The 19,120-nt window shown below is 38.4% G+C and overlaps 1 protein-coding gene across 3 annotated transcripts in view; it reads right to left on the bottom strand.

The window, feature by feature from the left end:
- The window catches only part of LOC124612658 (structural maintenance of chromosomes protein 5), a 160,850-nt gene that overhangs the window by 21,488 nt on the left and 120,242 nt on the right, over positions 1-19,120 (bottom strand). For all 3 annotated transcript variants that reach the window (XM_047140977.1, XM_047140978.1, XM_047140979.1), the window contains 3 exons: positions 17,512-17,675; positions 8,919-9,048; positions 4,672-4,918 (listed from right to left, as the gene is read on the bottom strand). In XM_047140977.1, the coding sequence (XP_046996933.1) occupies positions 4,672-4,918; positions 8,919-9,048; positions 17,512-17,675 (541 nt within the window). The remainder of the gene's footprint in view (positions 1-4,671; positions 4,919-8,918; positions 9,049-17,511; positions 17,676-19,120) is intronic.

Genomic DNA, 19,120 nt, shown 5'->3' with positions numbered 1-19,120 from the left:
TAAAATATTCCGGAAGTAAAATAGTCGCCCATTCGGATCTCTGAGCGGGGACTACTCAGGAGGACGTTGTTATCAGGAGAAAAAAAATTTGCGTTCTACGGCTCGGAGCGTGAATGTCAGATCACTTAAGCCGCAGGTAGGTTAGAAAATTTGAAAAGAAAAATGAATAGGTTGAAGTTAGATATAGTGGGAATTAGCGAAGATCGGTGGCAGGAGGAACAAGACTTCTGGTCACGTGAATACAGGGTTATAAATACAAAATCAAATAGGGGTAATGCAGGAGTAGGTTTAATAATGAATAGGAATGCAGGTAAACTACTACAAACAGCATAGTGAATGCATTATAGTGGCCAAGATAGATACGAAGCCCACGCCTACCACAGTAGTACAAGTTTATATGCCAACTAGCTCTGCAGATGATGAAGAAATTGAAGAAATGTATGATGAGATAAAATAAATTATTCAGGTAGTGAAGGGAGACGAAAATTTAATAGTCATGGTGACTGGAATTCGAGAGTAGGAAAAGGGAGAGAAGGAAACATAGTAGGTGAATATGGATTGGGGCTAAGAATGAAAGAGGAAGTCGCCTGGTAGAGTTTTGCACAGAGCTTAACTTAATCATAGCTAACACTTGGTTCAAGAATCATGAAAGAAGGTTGTATACATGGAAGAATCCTGGAAGTACTAGAAGGTATCAGATAGATTATATAATGGTAAGACAGAGATTTAGGAACCAGGTTTTAAATTGTAAGACATTTCCAGGGGCAGATGTGGACTGTGACCACAATCTATTGGTTATGAACTGTAGATTAAAACTGAAGAAACTGCAAAAAGGTGGGAATTTAAGGAGATGGGACCTGGATAAACTGAAAGAACCACAGGTTGTACAGAGTTTCAGGGAGAGCATAAGGGAACAATTGACAGGAATGGGGGAAGGAAGTACAGTAGAAGAAGAATGGGTAGCTCTCAGGGATGAAGTAGTGAAGGCAGCAGAGGATCAAGTAGGTAAAAAGACGAGGGCTAGTAGAACTCCTTGGGTAACAGAAGAAATATTGAATTTAATTGATGAAAGGAGAAAATATAAAAATGCAGTAAATGAAGCAGGTAAAAAGAAATTCAAACTTCTCAAAAATGAGATCGACAGGAAGTGCAAAATGGCTAAGCAGGCATGGCTAGAGGACAAATGAAAGGATGTAGAGGTGCATATCACTATGGGTAAGATAGATACCACCTACAGGAAAATTAAAGAGACCGTTGCAGAAAAGAGAACCACTTGCATGAATATCAAGAGCTCAGATGGAAACCCAGTTCAAAACAAAGAAAGGAAAGCAGAAAGGTGGAAGGAGTATATAGAGGGTCTATACAAGGGTGATGTTCTTGAGAACAATATTATAGAAATGGAAGAAAATGTACATCAAGATGAAATAGGAGATAATAATAGGAGATAAGATACTGAAACCTAAGTCGAAACAAGGCCCCGGGAGTAGACAACATTCCATTAGAAACACAGACATCCTGTGGAGAGCCAGGCCTAACAAAACTCTACCCTCTAGGGAGTAGGATGTATGAGATAGGCGAAATACCCTCAGACGTCAAGAAGAATACAGGGTGATTCAAAAAGAATACCACAACTTTAAAAATGTGTATTTAATGAAAGAAACATAATATAACCTTCTGTTATACATCATTACAAAGAGTATTTAAAAAGGTTTTTTTTCACTCAAAAACAAGTTCAGAGATGTTCAATATGGCCCCCTCCAGACACTCAAGCAATACCCGATACTCCAACTCGTTCCACACTCTCTGTAGCATATCAGGCGTAACAGTTTGGATAGCTGCTGTTATTTCTCGTTTCAAATCATCAATGGTGGCTGGGAGAGGTGGCCGAAACACCATATCCTTAACATACCCCCATAAGAAAAAATCGCAGGGGGTAAGATCAGGGCTTCTTGGAGCCCAGTGATGATGTGCTCTGTCACGGGCTGCCTGGCGGCCGATCCATCGCCTCGGGTAGTTGACGTTCAATTCAAACGATAAGGTTTCATAACTAACCTTTTTCGTAGGACTCTCCACACAGTTGATTGTGGAATTTGCAGCTCTCTGCTAGCTCTGCGAGTCCATTTTCCTGGGCTGCGAACAAATGCTTGCTGGATGCGTGCTACATTTTCATCACTCGTTCTCGGCCGTCCAGAACTTTTCCCTTTGCACAAACACCCATTCTCAGTAAACTGTTTACACCAACGTTTAATACACCACCTATCAGGAGGTTTAACACCATACTTCGTTCAAAATGCACGCTGAACAACTGTCGTCGATTCACTTCTGCCGTACTCAATAACACAAAAAGCTCTCTGTTGAGCGGTCGCTATCTTAGCATCAACTGACGCTGACGCCTAGTCAACAGCGCCTCAAGCGAACAAATGTACAACTAAATGAAACTTTATAGCTCCCTTAATTCGCCGACAGATAGTGCTTAGCTCTGCCTTTTGTCGTTGCAGAGTTTTAAATTCTTAAAGTTGTGGTATTCTTTTTGAATCACCCTGTATAATAATTCCAATCCCAAAGAAAGCAAGAGTTGACAGATGTGAAAATTACTGAACTATCAGTTTAATACGCCACAGCTGCAAAATACTAACACGAATTCTTTACAGACGAATGGAAAAACTGGTAGAAGCTGACCTCGGGGAAGATCAGTTTGGATTCTGTAGAAATGTTGGAACACTTGAGGCAATACTGACCCTACTACTTATCTCAGAAAATAGATTAAGGAAAGACAAACCTTCATTTCTAGCATTTGTAGACCTACAGAAAGGTTTTGACAAGGTTGACTGAAATTCTGAAGGTGGCAGGGGTCAAATACAAGGAGCGAAAGGCTATTTACAATTTGTACAGAAACCAGATGGCAGTTATAAGAGTTGAGGGGCATGAATGGGAAGCAGTGGTTGGGAAGGGAGTGACACAGGGTTGTAGCCTATCCCCAATGTTATTCAATCTGTATATTGAGCAAGCAGTAAAGGAAACAAAATAAAAATTGGAAGTAGGAATTAAAATCCATGGAGCAGAAATAAAAACTTTGAGGTTCGCCGATGACATTGTAATTCTGTCAGAGACAGCAAAGGACCTGGAAGAGCAGCTGAATAGCATGGACAGTGTCTTGAAAGTAGGAGATAAGATGAACATCAACAAAAGCAAAACGAGTATAATGGAATGCAGCCGAATTAAATCGGGTGATACTGCGGGAATTAGATTAGGAAATGAATTGCTTAAAGTAGTAAAGGAGTTTTGCTATTTGCGGAGCAAAATAACTGATGATGGTCGAAGTAGTGAGGATATAAAATGTAGACTGGCAATGGCAAGGAAAGTGTTTCTGAAGAAGAGAAATTTGTTAACATCGAGTATAGATTTAAGTGTCACGAAGTCATTTCTGAAAGTATTTGTATGCTGTGTAGACTTGTATGGAAGTGAAACGTGGACGATAAATAGTTTAGACAAGAAGAGAATAGAAGCTTTCAAAATTGGTGCTACAGAAGAATGCTGAAGATTAGATGGGTAGATCACATAACTAATGAGGAGGTATTGAATAGAATTGGAGAGAGGAGAAATTTGTGGCACAACTTGACTAGAAGAAGGGATCGGTTGGTAGGACATATTTTGAGGCATCAAAGGATCACCAATTTAGTATTGGATGGCAGTGTGGAGGGTAAAAATCGTAGAGGGAGACCAAGAGATGAATACACTGAACAGATTCAGCAGGATGTAGGTTGCAGTAGGTACTGGGAGATGAAGAAGCTGGAACAGGACAGAGTAGCATGGAGAGCTGCATCAAACCTGTCTCTGGACTGAAGACCTCAACAACGAATATCGACCATTATGCACTACTTAACATAATGGCTGAAATGGGACTTAACGAAAAACTACTATGAAGTAACATTAGCACAGAGACCAAAATAAAATTTCTACAAAGTTTCTCAAAACCCTTTGTAATCGGAACAAGGGTTCAACAGGAAGATGGATTACCACTACTTATCTTCATTACATGATAAAATAGTACAAGAATGGTGAGAGGAATCTGTTTAAACCTTTAAGGATTGGGGCTAAGAAGAATGGCCTGGAAGAAGACTATACAACTTTTGCAGACGATATACGTATAATGACAATATTTAGAAATGGCAGCAAAACAAATTAATATTCTGAAGTAAGAGGCAGAACAAATCGCCTGCAAGTATCTTTTGAAAGAACAGAAATAAAGTCACATATCAAAGTCAATGAAACTTAGTTTAACACCATATACGGAACAACAGAACTTATCGATGGCTTTAAATACTTGTGTAAATGGGTTACAGCAAATGGGGTACATAAAGAAGCCTTGGAAGTATGAGCGGGAGAAATGGAAACAACATTTCAAATCATGAAAAAACATTTACAGCAAAAAGTGCTTACCTGTAATTACCTAAATTTACCATTACAACTCTGTCATTGAACTAGTGTGTTTATATGAGAATTTCGGCTCAAAAATTAATGTATCATATCAAAATGTCAAAATTATTCTGAAAACTATACAAGGCTACATATGTCTCTCAATACATCTCAAAATCATCATAACCTGAAATAGAAAATCAAACCAGAAAGATCATAGAAATCCATTATCACAAAGGTCTGAATAACACTCACCTTAACAGTCTTTTTGAACTTTTCTTCTTCCTCTTTAATATTAATCTTATTCTTTTCAAGTGAATTTATGTGATTTTGCTTAATCTTAATGCGTGCACCGAGTGCCTGCCGATTCTGCACAATTTCTTGTATTTGTTTTCTCTTATTAACAAGCTCTTTCAATTTGCTCTCTTGATGCATTAATTGCTGTACCACTGTGTGATGATCATGTGAAATTTGCTGCTTCTCCTGTAATAATTTTTCTTTCCTATGAAGAAATAAACAGCCAAATACTGAATTAGGTCTTCTTTCATGTAATGGGAACTTATTGGTAGTGAAAACTTTGGCATGATCCATATACAGGGTGTACATTAAGTCCAGGAACAATTTCAATTATTTATTGCACAAGAACCAAATATTGTACAGATATCATACGTATGTCATTTTAAAGAGAAACCCTGAAAGTTTTTTTTCATGTACACCACCACAGCGTAGTTTGGCGAGCGTTGTGTGTGTTGGAGTTGGACAAAAACAAGTGTGCTACAGCTGTTCAACATATGTTTAGAACCCAGTACGGTAAGAACCCGCCAACAAGGAAGGTCACTTACCACTGGCACAACAAATTTGTTACGACAGGTTGCTTGTACCCGGCAAAGAGAAGCGGACATCCCAGTGTGAGTGAAGTGAATGTGGAGCATGTACGAGAGACACTCATTAGGAGTCCAAAGAAATCAGTGCGTTGTGCATCCCATGAACTCGAAATGGCTCCAATAAAAGTGCGGAAAGTCCTGCGGCAGAAGCTCAATGACTATGAAAAAGGCAAGCGTTTTCAGTTTTGTTCGCAGTCACAAAAACTGAATGAGAATGGGACGGCATTGTTGATTGCTTAATTTTTAGTGATGAAGCCACTTTTCACACCAATAGGAAAGTGAACAGGCGTAATTGTTGAATCTGGGGTACAAAGCATCCACACGAATGCATTGAACTTGAGCTAAATGTTTTTTGTGCCTTGTCAAGTTGAAAACTGAACGGGCCATTCTTCTTCACAGAGAGCCTACTTGGACATGATGCAGCAATGGCTGATGCCTCAAATGCAATCAGAATTTCCGTTCATCTTTCAGCAGGATGGGGCTCCACCCCATTTTCATCATGAAATTCGTGGGCACCTGAACACAGAGCTGCCGCATTGAAGGATCACCCGTGTCACAGAAGGGGACAGCTGTTTCATGAAATGGCCTCCCTGACCACCAGATCTCATTTCATTTGACTTTTTTCCATGGGGACACATTAAAGATATGGTGAATGTACCACCTCTAACATGTGATGTAGCAGAGCTCCGGGAGGGAACACGGGAAGCGACTGCCATAGTTGATGATGTCATGCTGGGACGGGTATGGCAAGAATTCGATTACCGTATTGATATCTGCCAGGTCAATCATGGTTGGTTGGTTGGCTTAAAAGAGGGGGGAAGTGACCAAACAGCTAGGTCGTCGGTGCCTTGTTCCGAATAAAACAATGCCACAAGGTTGAGAATAAAACAAGCAAGACTGACAACACAAAATGGAGAGAAAGGAAAAACCACAATAACGACAAAAGGGCAACACACACTTAAATGGAAAAAAGGGGAGATGAAAAGCACAGAAATGCAAGAAATAGGTAAAAGAGATTAAAACAACAAAACAGATTACCATTGCTGACTGACAATGAGAATAAATAGGAGACGCCAGCCCACTATGCAGCTGGCATACCAAAACAGCTGGCAGCTGGCAAAACAGCTGGAAATTGTGCAGCATGTGCTGGACAATGCAAAATGTAACTCCAATTTTCTGAACATCATTATTATAGTGGAAACATTCGACATCATTGAGACAAAAGCAGCACAGCAGGACCACAGCAATGTCAAGGTTACATTGACCATCTTCTTCAACTTTCATGGGGTGTTGCGTCATCAACCACAAGACCAAACCACTGCAAAGGAGAATGACCAGGAGGACTTTTGGCCACCTCGTGATGTGATGTGATGTTGCATAAATGATCAGATCTGTGGGCACCAAAACTTGGCAGCCCCATCATAATAGTGCACACTCACAAATTCTGTTCATCTGATTTGGACTCTCCTCATCAAACACAACATTCCTACGGTAGTTAGGCTTCTGGCTCCCCCAACACGACTCTGTGTAACAATGTTTAACTGTTTCCAAAGCTGAAAATGACCCTGAAAGGAACCCAGTTTGATTCAAGACATCTCACAGAATGCAACAGCCCAGCTGATCACCATTTGTAAAAGCACAACAATCACAGAAGTGCTGGGAGAAGTGTTTGCATTACCAAGGAGACTACTTTGTAGAGGACTGATGATGATCTTTATCTTGTGCCTCTGTGTCACATCAGCGCAGGATTACTGTAAATTTATTTTAATAATTAATTACCATTTATAGGATCCTTGTATTCTGTTTTCTTATACTGTCACCACAGACTTGCTAAAATGTCAAAATTGTGCATATGTCAACATAATTATTAGATATTCTTGGAACAGATATCAAATATCAAAATAACTTTATAGCAGTCTTGGAAATAGTTTTATACGTGTACATACATACTGTCACTAACCCCCCCCCCCACACACACACACACACACACACAGATGCACACTCAGATGGTAGAGCACTTGCCCGCAAAAGGCAAAGGTCCCAATTTCGAGTCTCAGTCTGGCACACAGTTTTAATCTGCCAGGAAGTTTCATATCTCCCTACATTGTGCTCAGTCAGCTGCCAGCTATTTCCTGGCCCATGGTGAGTGTACTGGGCTGAGATGGAGTGTGGGGTGGGGGTGAGGGATGAAGAGAGGTGGGAGGAAGTGTCTAGCAGCTTATAGGAGGGTGGGGAGTCGTCTGTGGGCTAGCTAAAGGTGCAGGTAGGGGGTATGTGGCAGACAGCTGGGCATGCAATTTCACACCTACTAAAGATGGCTCCCCACTCTCCTACTAGCCACTAGATACTTCCCACAACCCCCTGCCTGCCTCCCACCTCTCTCCATCCCTCACCTCACCCCACCCCACCCCACCCCAGGTGGTTGGGCAAAGTGTATGAAGAGATTTCTAACATACCACTTGTAAGATCTCGCAAATTCTTTTAGAACATGAAGGTGAACATTTTAACTTTGAATCCATGTCTGAAACTGAGGTCAGAGATGGAAACAATGATATTGTTTCATTGTTCAAAAATGTGCCACACTATGAGGATGTCGATGCAGAGGACATCACAGAATGGACTGCAATTGATGAAGTTGATGAACTAAGTGACTACAATACCGTAAAAAGGGTGACACAGGGGGAAGTAACACAGGGGAAGGAATGCAAGAAGAGGAGGCAAACTTACATGACAGGAAAAACCTCGTGGCGCATTTGGAAGGGTTCAAGATGATTGAGGCAGCACTGCAGTACATTAGTGAGCAGGATGAAGTGATGCCAGCTGATATTATCTGTTTGCGTAAGTGGAGGGATATTGCAGCATGGAAACAAACCCGTTAAGTTTCATCTTTTTTGTTAGGCCTGATTTTTTCACAAGTGTGTAAAGATACATTCATACTTCACAACACAGATCATTTTATGTTTTCTGTAATAATTTATGATGGGTGCAGTTAGTACATACCAGACACTTATAACCAGTGTACATTACATAAGGAATCAGAAAATGTTTTTAAAATTGTGTTTTGATATAAAAAAAGGGCATTCTGAAATGTACAGCTGATGATGGAAAGGAGAATTTATTCAAAACATGTCTACAAATCGCCTTGCACAACTGGAAAAATAAATTCAGTAGAATGGGAATTCAGTTAGAAGACTACAGTGTGCATACACTTCCCTTCACAGGTGGCAGCTGTGACCAATGAAGAGGAAATTAATAGAACTCCTCAGTAATGGTGACTGAAGTTAACCATCAAAAAGACAGAATACTTCAACATGGGAATGGAATCAGTACATCAGATAATGTAACCATCAAAAATTGTGAATGTTATAAATAATTTGGGGGGAGAAATATGTAACAGAGGTGGAGCATGTGAAGATGACCTGAGAAAGAGATTGAGCCCAGGAATAAGAGTGATATCGAAATTGGACTCCCTTTTGCGGCCCACTAAAATCAGTTTAAAAATGAAACTTCTGTTGTTATATTCGTAGATAATTTATGTGATAAATAACAGCACAGTATTGTAACATTCCACAATACCAATCAAGCATAAGCACAAATGTTAACATCTACATGTCTTACCTCTCTTCTATTACTTGTATTTCTTTAATACTAATGGATCGTGTGAAATAATTTGCTTCTGTCACACGACTATTCTCCGTAAGCTTTTCTCCGGAATATATTGAGTGAGAGGCAGAATATCTGCTGCTTTCTGAGGAAAGTAAAATTAATATTTAAGGACAAGTTTTAATGTAGTTGTGACAACACCAAAAAATACTGTACAGAATGCTATATTTAGGTTTATTATTATTACATTATTTAAATGTATCAATGTGGGGGGGGGGGGGGGCAAAACACTGTATCACTGCTCAAAACTGTGTGACTTGGAATGTGTGTAGTTTAAAGCAACACAATGGTCATTTGTGATTACAATACAAACAAGAGGAAAGATAAATTTATGCATACATCCTGGAAAGAGAGCGGAAAAATTTCTTAAGAATTTACTCATGTAGTACTGCATAACAAACCATTGTTACAGGTATTAATGAGGACTAACGAAAAGCAACAGGAAAACGATTTTACACAGGACTGTGCATGCTAATATGGTAGCTGAAAAAATAAATTTGACAACAGAGGAGGTTGAAAACTAAAAATTTACAAGATCAACTCTCATACAAAATAATGATAAACAGATTCTCAGAGTTGTCTGAAGGCTTCTCTAAACTTCAAATTGCCAGAAGCATATACTGAATACTACACTTCGAAAAATGAAAACTTCATTATGGGGATAAAGAGAGCTGAGAGACAGAACGAATTTCATACAGGGTGTTCCAGGATCATACCAATAAATTTTGGAGGAATGAATGCTCACAATGTTTTACCATCAAGCAACATATTCTTTTTAGTGTGTCATTCATAAGATATGTGCAGTTGTAGTAATATGTGCATGAATAAACTACTACTACTACTACTACTACTACTACTACTATTACTACTAGCATCATTACTGTACAGATATCACAACTCCTCCCATCCCTGGGGATTAGTCAGTAATCAATTTATTTATTTGTTTTGATATTTATTTATGCAATCTCTTAAGCATGAGTGGGATGAAAGTTACTAAGTATCAATACTCAAGTGCAGCAGATTAAAATATTTAAATTTGTGATGTCAAGGGGACATGTAGTTGATTTAAATCTAAAAGTTGCATTTTGTCTTGGTGAACCTCTTTGGAGAGCTAACTACAGCGGAGACATTTTGAACCAGGGGAGCATTGAAAAAGCAAGATCATTGGGTAGTCATAGGGACAATGAAATAAATGATCAGACATTGGGGTTGCTTGTTTGAAAATTTGACAAGATATGGTTTGTCTGGGGCCCTATTCTGTATCTTTCCCCAATTTTGCCGATCAGTTCGGCACGCTAGTGCACCATACGGTCTTGTTTTCGAAGGAGAACCCCAACATTATTCTGCAAGCATTTCAGAAGTGATGCCAAAAGGTCCTAGAAAACCGAAATGCAGTTGTCAGTTCTCCTCGCACCAACCAATCAAAAACAATCTGCCTCAGATCCGCAGATGCGCATACAGCGCCACGAACCCGAAGCGGCTAGCAGCCAACACAGGCACACTACTCTTTACAGTACCGAAAAGTGTGGTTAGAGTACGTAATACTGTTCAAATTTCGCTGACCATGTGCTTCCGTGAATGCATGACAACAATAGAATATTGACTGTGTTCTGGAAACAGTCATAAATGTGATGTTATGTCATTTTATTCTCATTCAAATCAACGCCTTGTTTTAGAATAGGATTTAGGAATGGAGTGTAGTACCACAGTGTACAAATACATGTATAGAAACACCAGAAAAATTTATCATTTTTTTATGTTTTCCATCATTCCTTATTTGATTTGCTTCAAAACTTATGGAGGTACGTTCAGTCTATAAAACTAATTTGAAGCAACTAATTTGTGAAGCATCTTCACAAATAAGAGATGTGAAACGCATATGGCAATAAATAAACTGCCTTCAGTTAGTTGCATAGACAGAACACATCTCCACGAACCCAAAAAATTGTTTAAGAGTGTGTCAAAGAATAAGAACACGCATAGAATATGGTTGTAACTCACTCCTAGAGAAACAAATGATGAAATAGCCTACTTCCCTATATGATGCATCAACAATTTGGTTCATAAAAACAAAATTAAAAAAGTCTTTTCGAGAGTGCATGGTGAGAGCAACTACAGAGGTTTGTTGTTGTCTATAACATGCATCCGATGAATCAACATGCTTCATATATGAAGGTATAGCCTAAAAACATTGTGGCGAGAATCTTTGATCTCTGTCTACTTTTGTTAACGATTTCATCGCAGATAAATACTTGTGACAAGCTAAAGTATTAATACAATTGCTGCTAGTTTCATTCGCAGTAATTTAAGTTGTGCTGTTAGATTCCTGTCTGACCACACACTCGGAAATCACTACGTATTCAGAAAAAAATGTTGAATTATTTGTGACAAGAAAAAGTATAAATTTCACTGTCAGTTGTTTCACGCAGAGCAATTTCATCTTTCATTTCTTAAACATATTGAAGTCACCAAATCGAAGATACTCAGTAATGAGAAAGTGCGCTCTTACGTGTAAACAACCACGAATACTTCAAAAATATGCTTACCAATGACGATTAACAAAGTCTCAGAATGTGTTACAAACGGAAAGGGGAGAAAAATAATGTTGATACCCAGTGGTATGCAAACCTATGACCTTTGACACGGCACTTCGTTGCCTTATCCACTGTGCTATTACAACATGCTTGACTGCAGCACTTTATTCCACATAATTCCAGGTGGGAAAACGCAGGCTGAATTCGTTGCCGAATGATGTGGGCATAAGCCATAAATGCATGACATTTTGGAAGGTTTCCTCTATCAGGCTTCACAAAATTCCTTTGCATTGTTAATTAAAAGTTTTAAACACATTTTGACAATTAATAAGTAAACCATTTGCAGAAAAAAGTAAGCAAAGTCACTAGTAATTTAAGCTAGCACTCATGTGATATACATAAGCAGAGCTGACCTTTGGAAATTTAATGATTTTTTAAACTCTTAATTACGTAAAAATAACAGGTATTTTGTGAGAATATTGACCGAAACTGGTTTTTTTTCTTTTCTTTTATGGTATAATCATTCACAGTAACAACAATACAAACCACATTTCTAACAAAGGAAAGTAGTCTATGAACTCACTTTCCACCTGGATGGGTTCTGGTGATTCTTCAGTAACACAATCACTAAATCCGAAGCTAAAACCACTCAATACGTTTAAAATAACAAATTCTAGGTGCAAATAAACCACACTGAAACGAATGAGAGTGCCATACCAAAATCCAAAACTTCTCGGTACAGCTGTAGAAAAATAGGCAGGAGGACCGATCGGTAACAGGTCCCAGCAGCTTACTAAATAGGAACTTCCGATAAAGAACCGAAAATGATGTCACTACTGAGGCTAACCTACTGTACCGATCTACATGAACGATACAGGATTTGACCCCTGGCAAGAGATTGCATAGAGCACTGCTGGCTATACACACAGGTGAGTGGAGGAAGAGTAACAGCCACATTGATGAAATGTAGGCACAAAAGACTGGTCACAATCACATGGTGTCATCACAGGAGAACACCTGCAATCAAAATCAGCACATATTTACAATAATGGTGTTTATGAGATCGCAAACAGCAGGTTAAAAATCTAAGTGACAGTGACATGTCATCAGTCAAAAAATATTCCATAGGTGAATGTAAAATTCATTACTTATAAAGTTGTTAATCTTAATAAGCACATAAATGGACCTTAATTTTGGCGCAAGTACAGATCTGTGATAAAAATTGAATTATAACAACAAAATCTGGAGTTACTTCATACTGCAATTAACCAGTTAAGTGTAACACGAAGTGAAGGTGTATGACATTACGAGAGGCCAGCTCACAGAGTGGGAAGCAGTGGTGAGTGTTTTGACAGATCACGGTGGCTAGCCGATCGACTGAGGTACACAGGTAAGCAGATGGCTGACCACTGATGCGGAGTTTTTCCCATAGGCCAGGGCATGTGCGCTTGGTTGAACCACCAAAGCAATATGATCAACACACACACACACACACACACACACACACGAGTGTCTCCCCACATTGTGCTCATTCGTCTGCCCTAGAATGAGCACAATGTAGGAAGACAGGTGTGTGTGTGTGTGTGTGTGTGTGTTTTTCTCCTACAGCTTCAGAAAGGAATTCCATTCCGAAGCAAAGTAAAGCTCTGTACCTTTTGTGTGTGCATCTGTCGACGACTCTTTAGGTGAGTCATCTCCTTTATAACAAGGTATGACACATTGTTACTTTAATGTTAAGGACTTTTCATATTAATAATTATTTAGGGTAAAATGACCAAGTGTTGTTTTTTTTTTTTTTTTTTTTTTTTTTTTTTTTTTTTTTTTTTTTGCAAGACCATCACCGTAAGCATGCAAGAAATGATGGCTGTTCTTCGAGCGGCACAAAAAATTCAAGTCACCACATTCAAATTTACCTGTTCATCGGTTGGCCACTGCAAGAAGCAGCCCAAGGCTGCACAAAATCTCCTGCAGCAATTATTAATAAATGAATTATGTACAAATGTTTGTATGACGATGTTGTAATCAGTGTTTGTTCTGGCTATGATCAAGTCACTACTATGTATGTTATGGTTGAAAAGTCTTAATATGTGGTACTGGATGGCATTCTTCAGTGTTTAATAAACCAAGCTGAAGTGATTTTTGGAGGCGAAAATTAACAAATGTGTTTTGCATATTTCCTGAAATATTTATGAAAAAATTCATCCTCAGGTGTGTCTTGATGGAAGTTTAAATCAATTGTTCACATAAACTGAAAAAAGTATTCACACTAAAACTGCGGAGTTTCTGGTATTCCTGAAACTGTGGAAAGGGGTCATTTTGAGCCCGCATAAATTTTTTTCATATATGACTGAAAGAAGTATTTATTTTAGTGTAAGTTAATCACTAACATTTAGCAAGTAATAACCATAATGATTTAAAACAATCATTAATACAGTACTCACTCACTTTTTTTTTATTAAAGTCTTACCAATTTATAGTTGCTCATGGTAACAAGTTTCCTAAATTGTAAACTTACTGTTATCAATTATTTTTAGAACCTTCTAAACACATTTAACACATACTGTATGATCCATGTTATATTCATATGTGTTCTACACATGGTTTTGTCGTAGTTTTTACTCAGATCAATGGAATCTGCACTTAGCATGGGAGATTTCTGATTTACAAGTACATTTTCCACACATGACTTCGTGACACTTTACACTGTTGTTGCCGGTCTTGTTGCTTATGCTGGATTTGGTACTACTTCTGCTTACTACATTATTTTGGTCCCATGCCTTCTTATTTTGTCTGTCCCCACTCTTTCGTTCCCTTGACTTTGTTCACCAGCTGAAGTATGAACTACTTCCTCCCCATTTTCTTGCTCTTTACTACTTTGTAGGCGACTCATGGATTTATTCCCACCATGTTCAAGTTGTAGTTGAAGACATTCACCAAGCATCTCCCACACACAACCTTAGTGGTTTTTAGAGGTCATTTGATCCACTAAATTCACCTCAAAATTTGTTGCAATCTAGAATGTTATGGTTCCAGGTTTCTTTTTCATTCTACCCTTCTTTACTTATTGCTACTTCAGCTTGTAGTGTACTCAAAGGAAAGTCATTTTTATTCTTTTTCCCTTTGTATACAGTGAGGGTTCAGTCTGTGTCGTCAGTCTGACGCTGAATGGTGATGGAGAGTATTTCAGCATCTGGCTCCTCTAATTAATTAGGAAGTTCACAACGGAACATGTTCACTGTACCAACTATTGAAGTTTTTTTGAGGGTCTTAGCAAGTTAAGGAGACATGAAGACGTTATCTGTCATCATATTTCTTCCTTGATTAGAAAATGCTCCGTGAGGTGAAAAACAATGTATTCTCTGTGTTGTTGCTTCTCTCTATGCATGCTTTTTTCTGAGGTATGGGAAAGCATTATATATTTTGTCATTACATTGGCAACAATCTAGAATTTGAGACCACATTTGTCAGGTTTGTTGGGCATGAGCTGACTGAACATGCATATTGTTTTGCTTGGTAGTAGTTGCTCATTTTTGGTTATATTTTCTCAAGGGTGTGTGAATGAATACTGTTTTCCCAAATTTCACATATAAGAGTAAATTACAAAATTTGTTGGCTGGCAGGCATTCACTTAGCATTGATTTTTCAACAAAACTACTGAAATCCCTTGGAAAACATCGTTGACGAATGTAACATTTCTGTTGCATGTTTCTATGTGTCACATATCTGTCAATAAAAGGTGAGTTGTTGTCTTCCCTTATTTTATGAAAATTAAGAAGTTTTTAGCACTGGTTTCGAAATAGTTCACTGTGATATATATGTGTAACAGGTGTTTAAACAGATCGAACCATTAACCAAATATGCATGAGAAAATGTAAGGGGCAATCAAAAAGTTTCCATCTGAAGGCTGTACAGTTGAGAATTATTACGCCAATCAGGCAGAACTGCCATGAGGACTGAGGCAATCATCTCACCAACACACCAAGTTGAAGATACCCTGTTTGGTAAAACACACTGCATGAAGAAGTCCGTAACTATATGCCACACATCCTGCTCCGACTGGTATCATCGACCCTTCAAAGCCTTTTTTAAGAGATCGAAGGTGCAATTAATGGCATGAAGGGAGATCAGGACTGTAGGGTGGGTGCTGAAGTGCTTTCCACATGAGTTGGCATAACTTCTGTGTTATGACTTATGCGATGCGGGGACATGTTATCATAAAGCAGCACAAAACGGTGTGCCCACTCGAGAGTTAATAAGAATTCACCACTGTAATTTTATGTTTTCTAGTATCTTATACATACATACATACATACATACATACATACAATTAGCTTTAAATTTGAATGGTGGTCAGTACTTAAGTTCCAAACTTGGATTCAGCAGTATGTGTCGGTACAGAAATTCTTTAGTGGCAAGTGGCAATGCATTCGATGTCTTCAGTTGGTTGGTTATCTTTGTTCTTTCCTTCGTGGGGGACCACAGTCGTATAGATTTTTTGGAAGCAATTTCCACCATGTGACTGTTAGTTGTCCATTTATTGCACACAATCGTGATTTCAGCTCTGTAGCCATTCTCAAGTGCATGTTGAAATGTTAAAAAGCATCTGACCTATCTGAGACAGGTCATCATCGAAAATACATATTTCTGGTCTTATAGACCAGTTGTCATATCACAAGATATGAGTACATATCCAAAATACAAAATATAGCTGACATTGTGCACCATGCGAAACCATTAACATGCAGTGTGGGGTACTTAACAGCTAACATATTTCTGCGACATGCATTCATCACTTCTTTTCATCAACTGTTGATGAACAGAAGTGATGAATTCAAAAATGGTTTGAGGATCAATTCTGTATTAAATGTATGGGCTTCAAAGTGATAGTGCAGGACTGATCCCTCTAACAATCATGAGTCAAGACGACAAATTAGGTAGTGCATTCTCTGCACCAATAGTAGCCAATAAAATTGCCAGTATGCTTGTACTACCTTGAGTAGTGCTCGCTCACTGAATCATTGATCTAATTCACTGGAGAAAATAACCTAAAACCCACATACAAGGCAGCCAGTATGGCAAATCTGCATTTGTTACCTACTTCCATGCTTTATGATTCACTAGTCAGTGCCAAGTTGAATGCCACAGACAACTCATTTATTGCTTTATACTAAGCCAGACTTTAATTCCTATGATTAAGTTGTACGTTTTCCATATGTGATGTCTCCAATGGGTCACACACATTCTAACATGACATGTGTTACCTCCTAGTAGGTATATTCTTCTTTATATCCCACAATGCGAAGTTCATGATGGACTTAGTGCCCAGTGACAATAATGACGTGTGCGTGAGTTATTGTTGTGTGAATGTGTGCGAGTTTTCTATTTCTGAAGAAGTACTTCGTCGGAAAGCTCACTGTTTTTCAATGTGCCTGTATGCAACTTTGTGTCACTCCTATGCCGTGAGTGGTTTTTTTACATTCTTCTCTTGTATTTCTAAGGCAGGTAGCTTTAACTCTAAATGTCAACCACAGACACATTTCAGTTTTTTATTCTGTAACACAGGTCTTTACTTGAAACTGCAGTAATCTCAGTAAATTGAAAGTAGTTTTCATTTGATGAAAATCATCTCATCACAAAAGGTATTACGTGTAAGACTTAACTTCAGTGGTATGCGACAGCCTACAAACTATGGCAGCTGAAGTATGGTAAAGATCTTACACTTAAGATGTCACTTGGTATCATATAGCTACATCACAACATAAGAAGAAAGGCAGTGAATGAGATATAATTCGAGGTCGACAAAATCTAACAGAACGAGAGATCCAGATGATGTGCATATTGATAATCTACTGTTACCTTGAAATACACTATTTATATGGCCACTGTCATATGAACATTGTATGGTATCTATCAAATTCTATAATTTGTAACCAAACAAGTGCATAAAACAAATGCTGGCAGAAGATACCAACAGTCAATTATGTGATCTTCCAATTGCAGTATGCCACACTCACCTGAGAAAAACAATCTTATACTTGCAGGCACCTTCTCAAATGTTGCATCAGTTTGTTTCGTTCCAACTGGGATATTATGTAGGCCATATGTTCTTAGAAGGTATTTAAGGATGGCTTCTGGTGCTTCAATTACATCAGAAATGTAAGTTTTGAAGCCAAACTCCCTAAAGCATATATAAGGAAATGGCTTTCACTGAATGTAGTTAGATAAACAAAAAATTAGTGAAAGTGTAAAATTAACACACATCAATAAATACAAGAAAATAAATTTCATGTTTTAAAACATGAAAACCAAAAGCAAAAGAAACTTAACTGTCATACTGAAGACAAGCAATGATTACCTACCACAAACATGAATGTCTAAAAACAATGTCATAATAGAGGGAAACATTCCACGTAGGAAATATATATCTAAAAACAAAGATGATTTGACTTACCAAATGAAAGTGCTGGCAGGTCGACAGACACACAAACAACCACAAACATACACACAAAATTCAAGCTTTCGCAACAAACTGTTGCCTCATCAGGAAAGAGGGAAGGAGAGGGAAAGACGAAAGGAAGTGGGTTTTAAGGGAGAGGGGAGTCTTTCCGCTCCCGGGATTGGAATGACTCCTTACCCTCTCCCTTAAAACCCACTTCCTTTCGTCTTTCCCTCTCCTTCCCTCTTTCCTGATGAGACAACAGTTTGTTGCGAAAGCTTGAATTTTGTGTGTATGTTTGTGGTTGTTTGTGTGTCTGTCGACCTGCCAGCACTTTCATTTGGTAAGTCAAATCATCTTTGTTTTTAGATATAAATACAATGTCATATTTGCATGCTTTTCGATTCCATAGTTTTGTTTTAAAATGCAAACTGGAATTAATAACACATTCATACAGTTTACATCTACGTACATACTCCACAAGCCACCATACTGCATAAGAAATCATGCATCACTAGTAGTCATTTCCTTTCCTACTCTACCTGCAAATGGAACAAGGAAAAAATAACTGTCTATATGCCCCCGTAAGAGCCCAAATTTTTCCTATCTTCTCTTTGTGGTCATTAAGCAAACGTATTTTGGTGGCAGCAGAATCATTCTGCAGTCTAATGCAAATGCCTATTCTCCAAACTTTCTCCACAGTGTTTTGTGGAAAGATCATCATCATACTTCCAGGGATTCTCATCTGAGTTCACAAGGCAACTTTTAACACTCACTTGCTGATCACATTTACTGATAACGAATCTAGCAGCATATTTCTGATCTGCTTTGATGCTTTACTTTACTCTGACCTTGAACAGTACCCAGGGAAGGGACACACATGTGTTCTATAAGCAGTCTCCTTTGCAGGTGAGTTGCAATTTCCTAAAACTTTTCCAGTAAACCAAAGTCAACCAAACAGCTTCCCTACTACAGTTCTTGCCTCCTCGTTCCATTTTATATCGATTTGCAACATAGGCCCAGACATTTAGTCAATGTGTCTTTGTCGAGTAGCCAAAATACTAATACTGTATTCATACATTTCCTACTTAATTCCGTTAACTTACATTTAGAGTGAGCTGCCATTCATCACACCAAATAGAAATTCTGTCTAAGTCAACCTGTATGCTTCTACAGTCACTCAACAA

This window comes from Schistocerca americana, chromosome 4, assembly GCF_021461395.2.
Source record: "Schistocerca americana isolate TAMUIC-IGC-003095 chromosome 4, iqSchAmer2.1, whole genome shotgun sequence".
Classification (NCBI taxonomy): Eukaryota; Metazoa; Arthropoda; class Insecta; order Orthoptera; family Acrididae; genus Schistocerca; species Schistocerca americana.
This window is presented reverse-complemented; position numbering and strand designations above follow the sequence as displayed.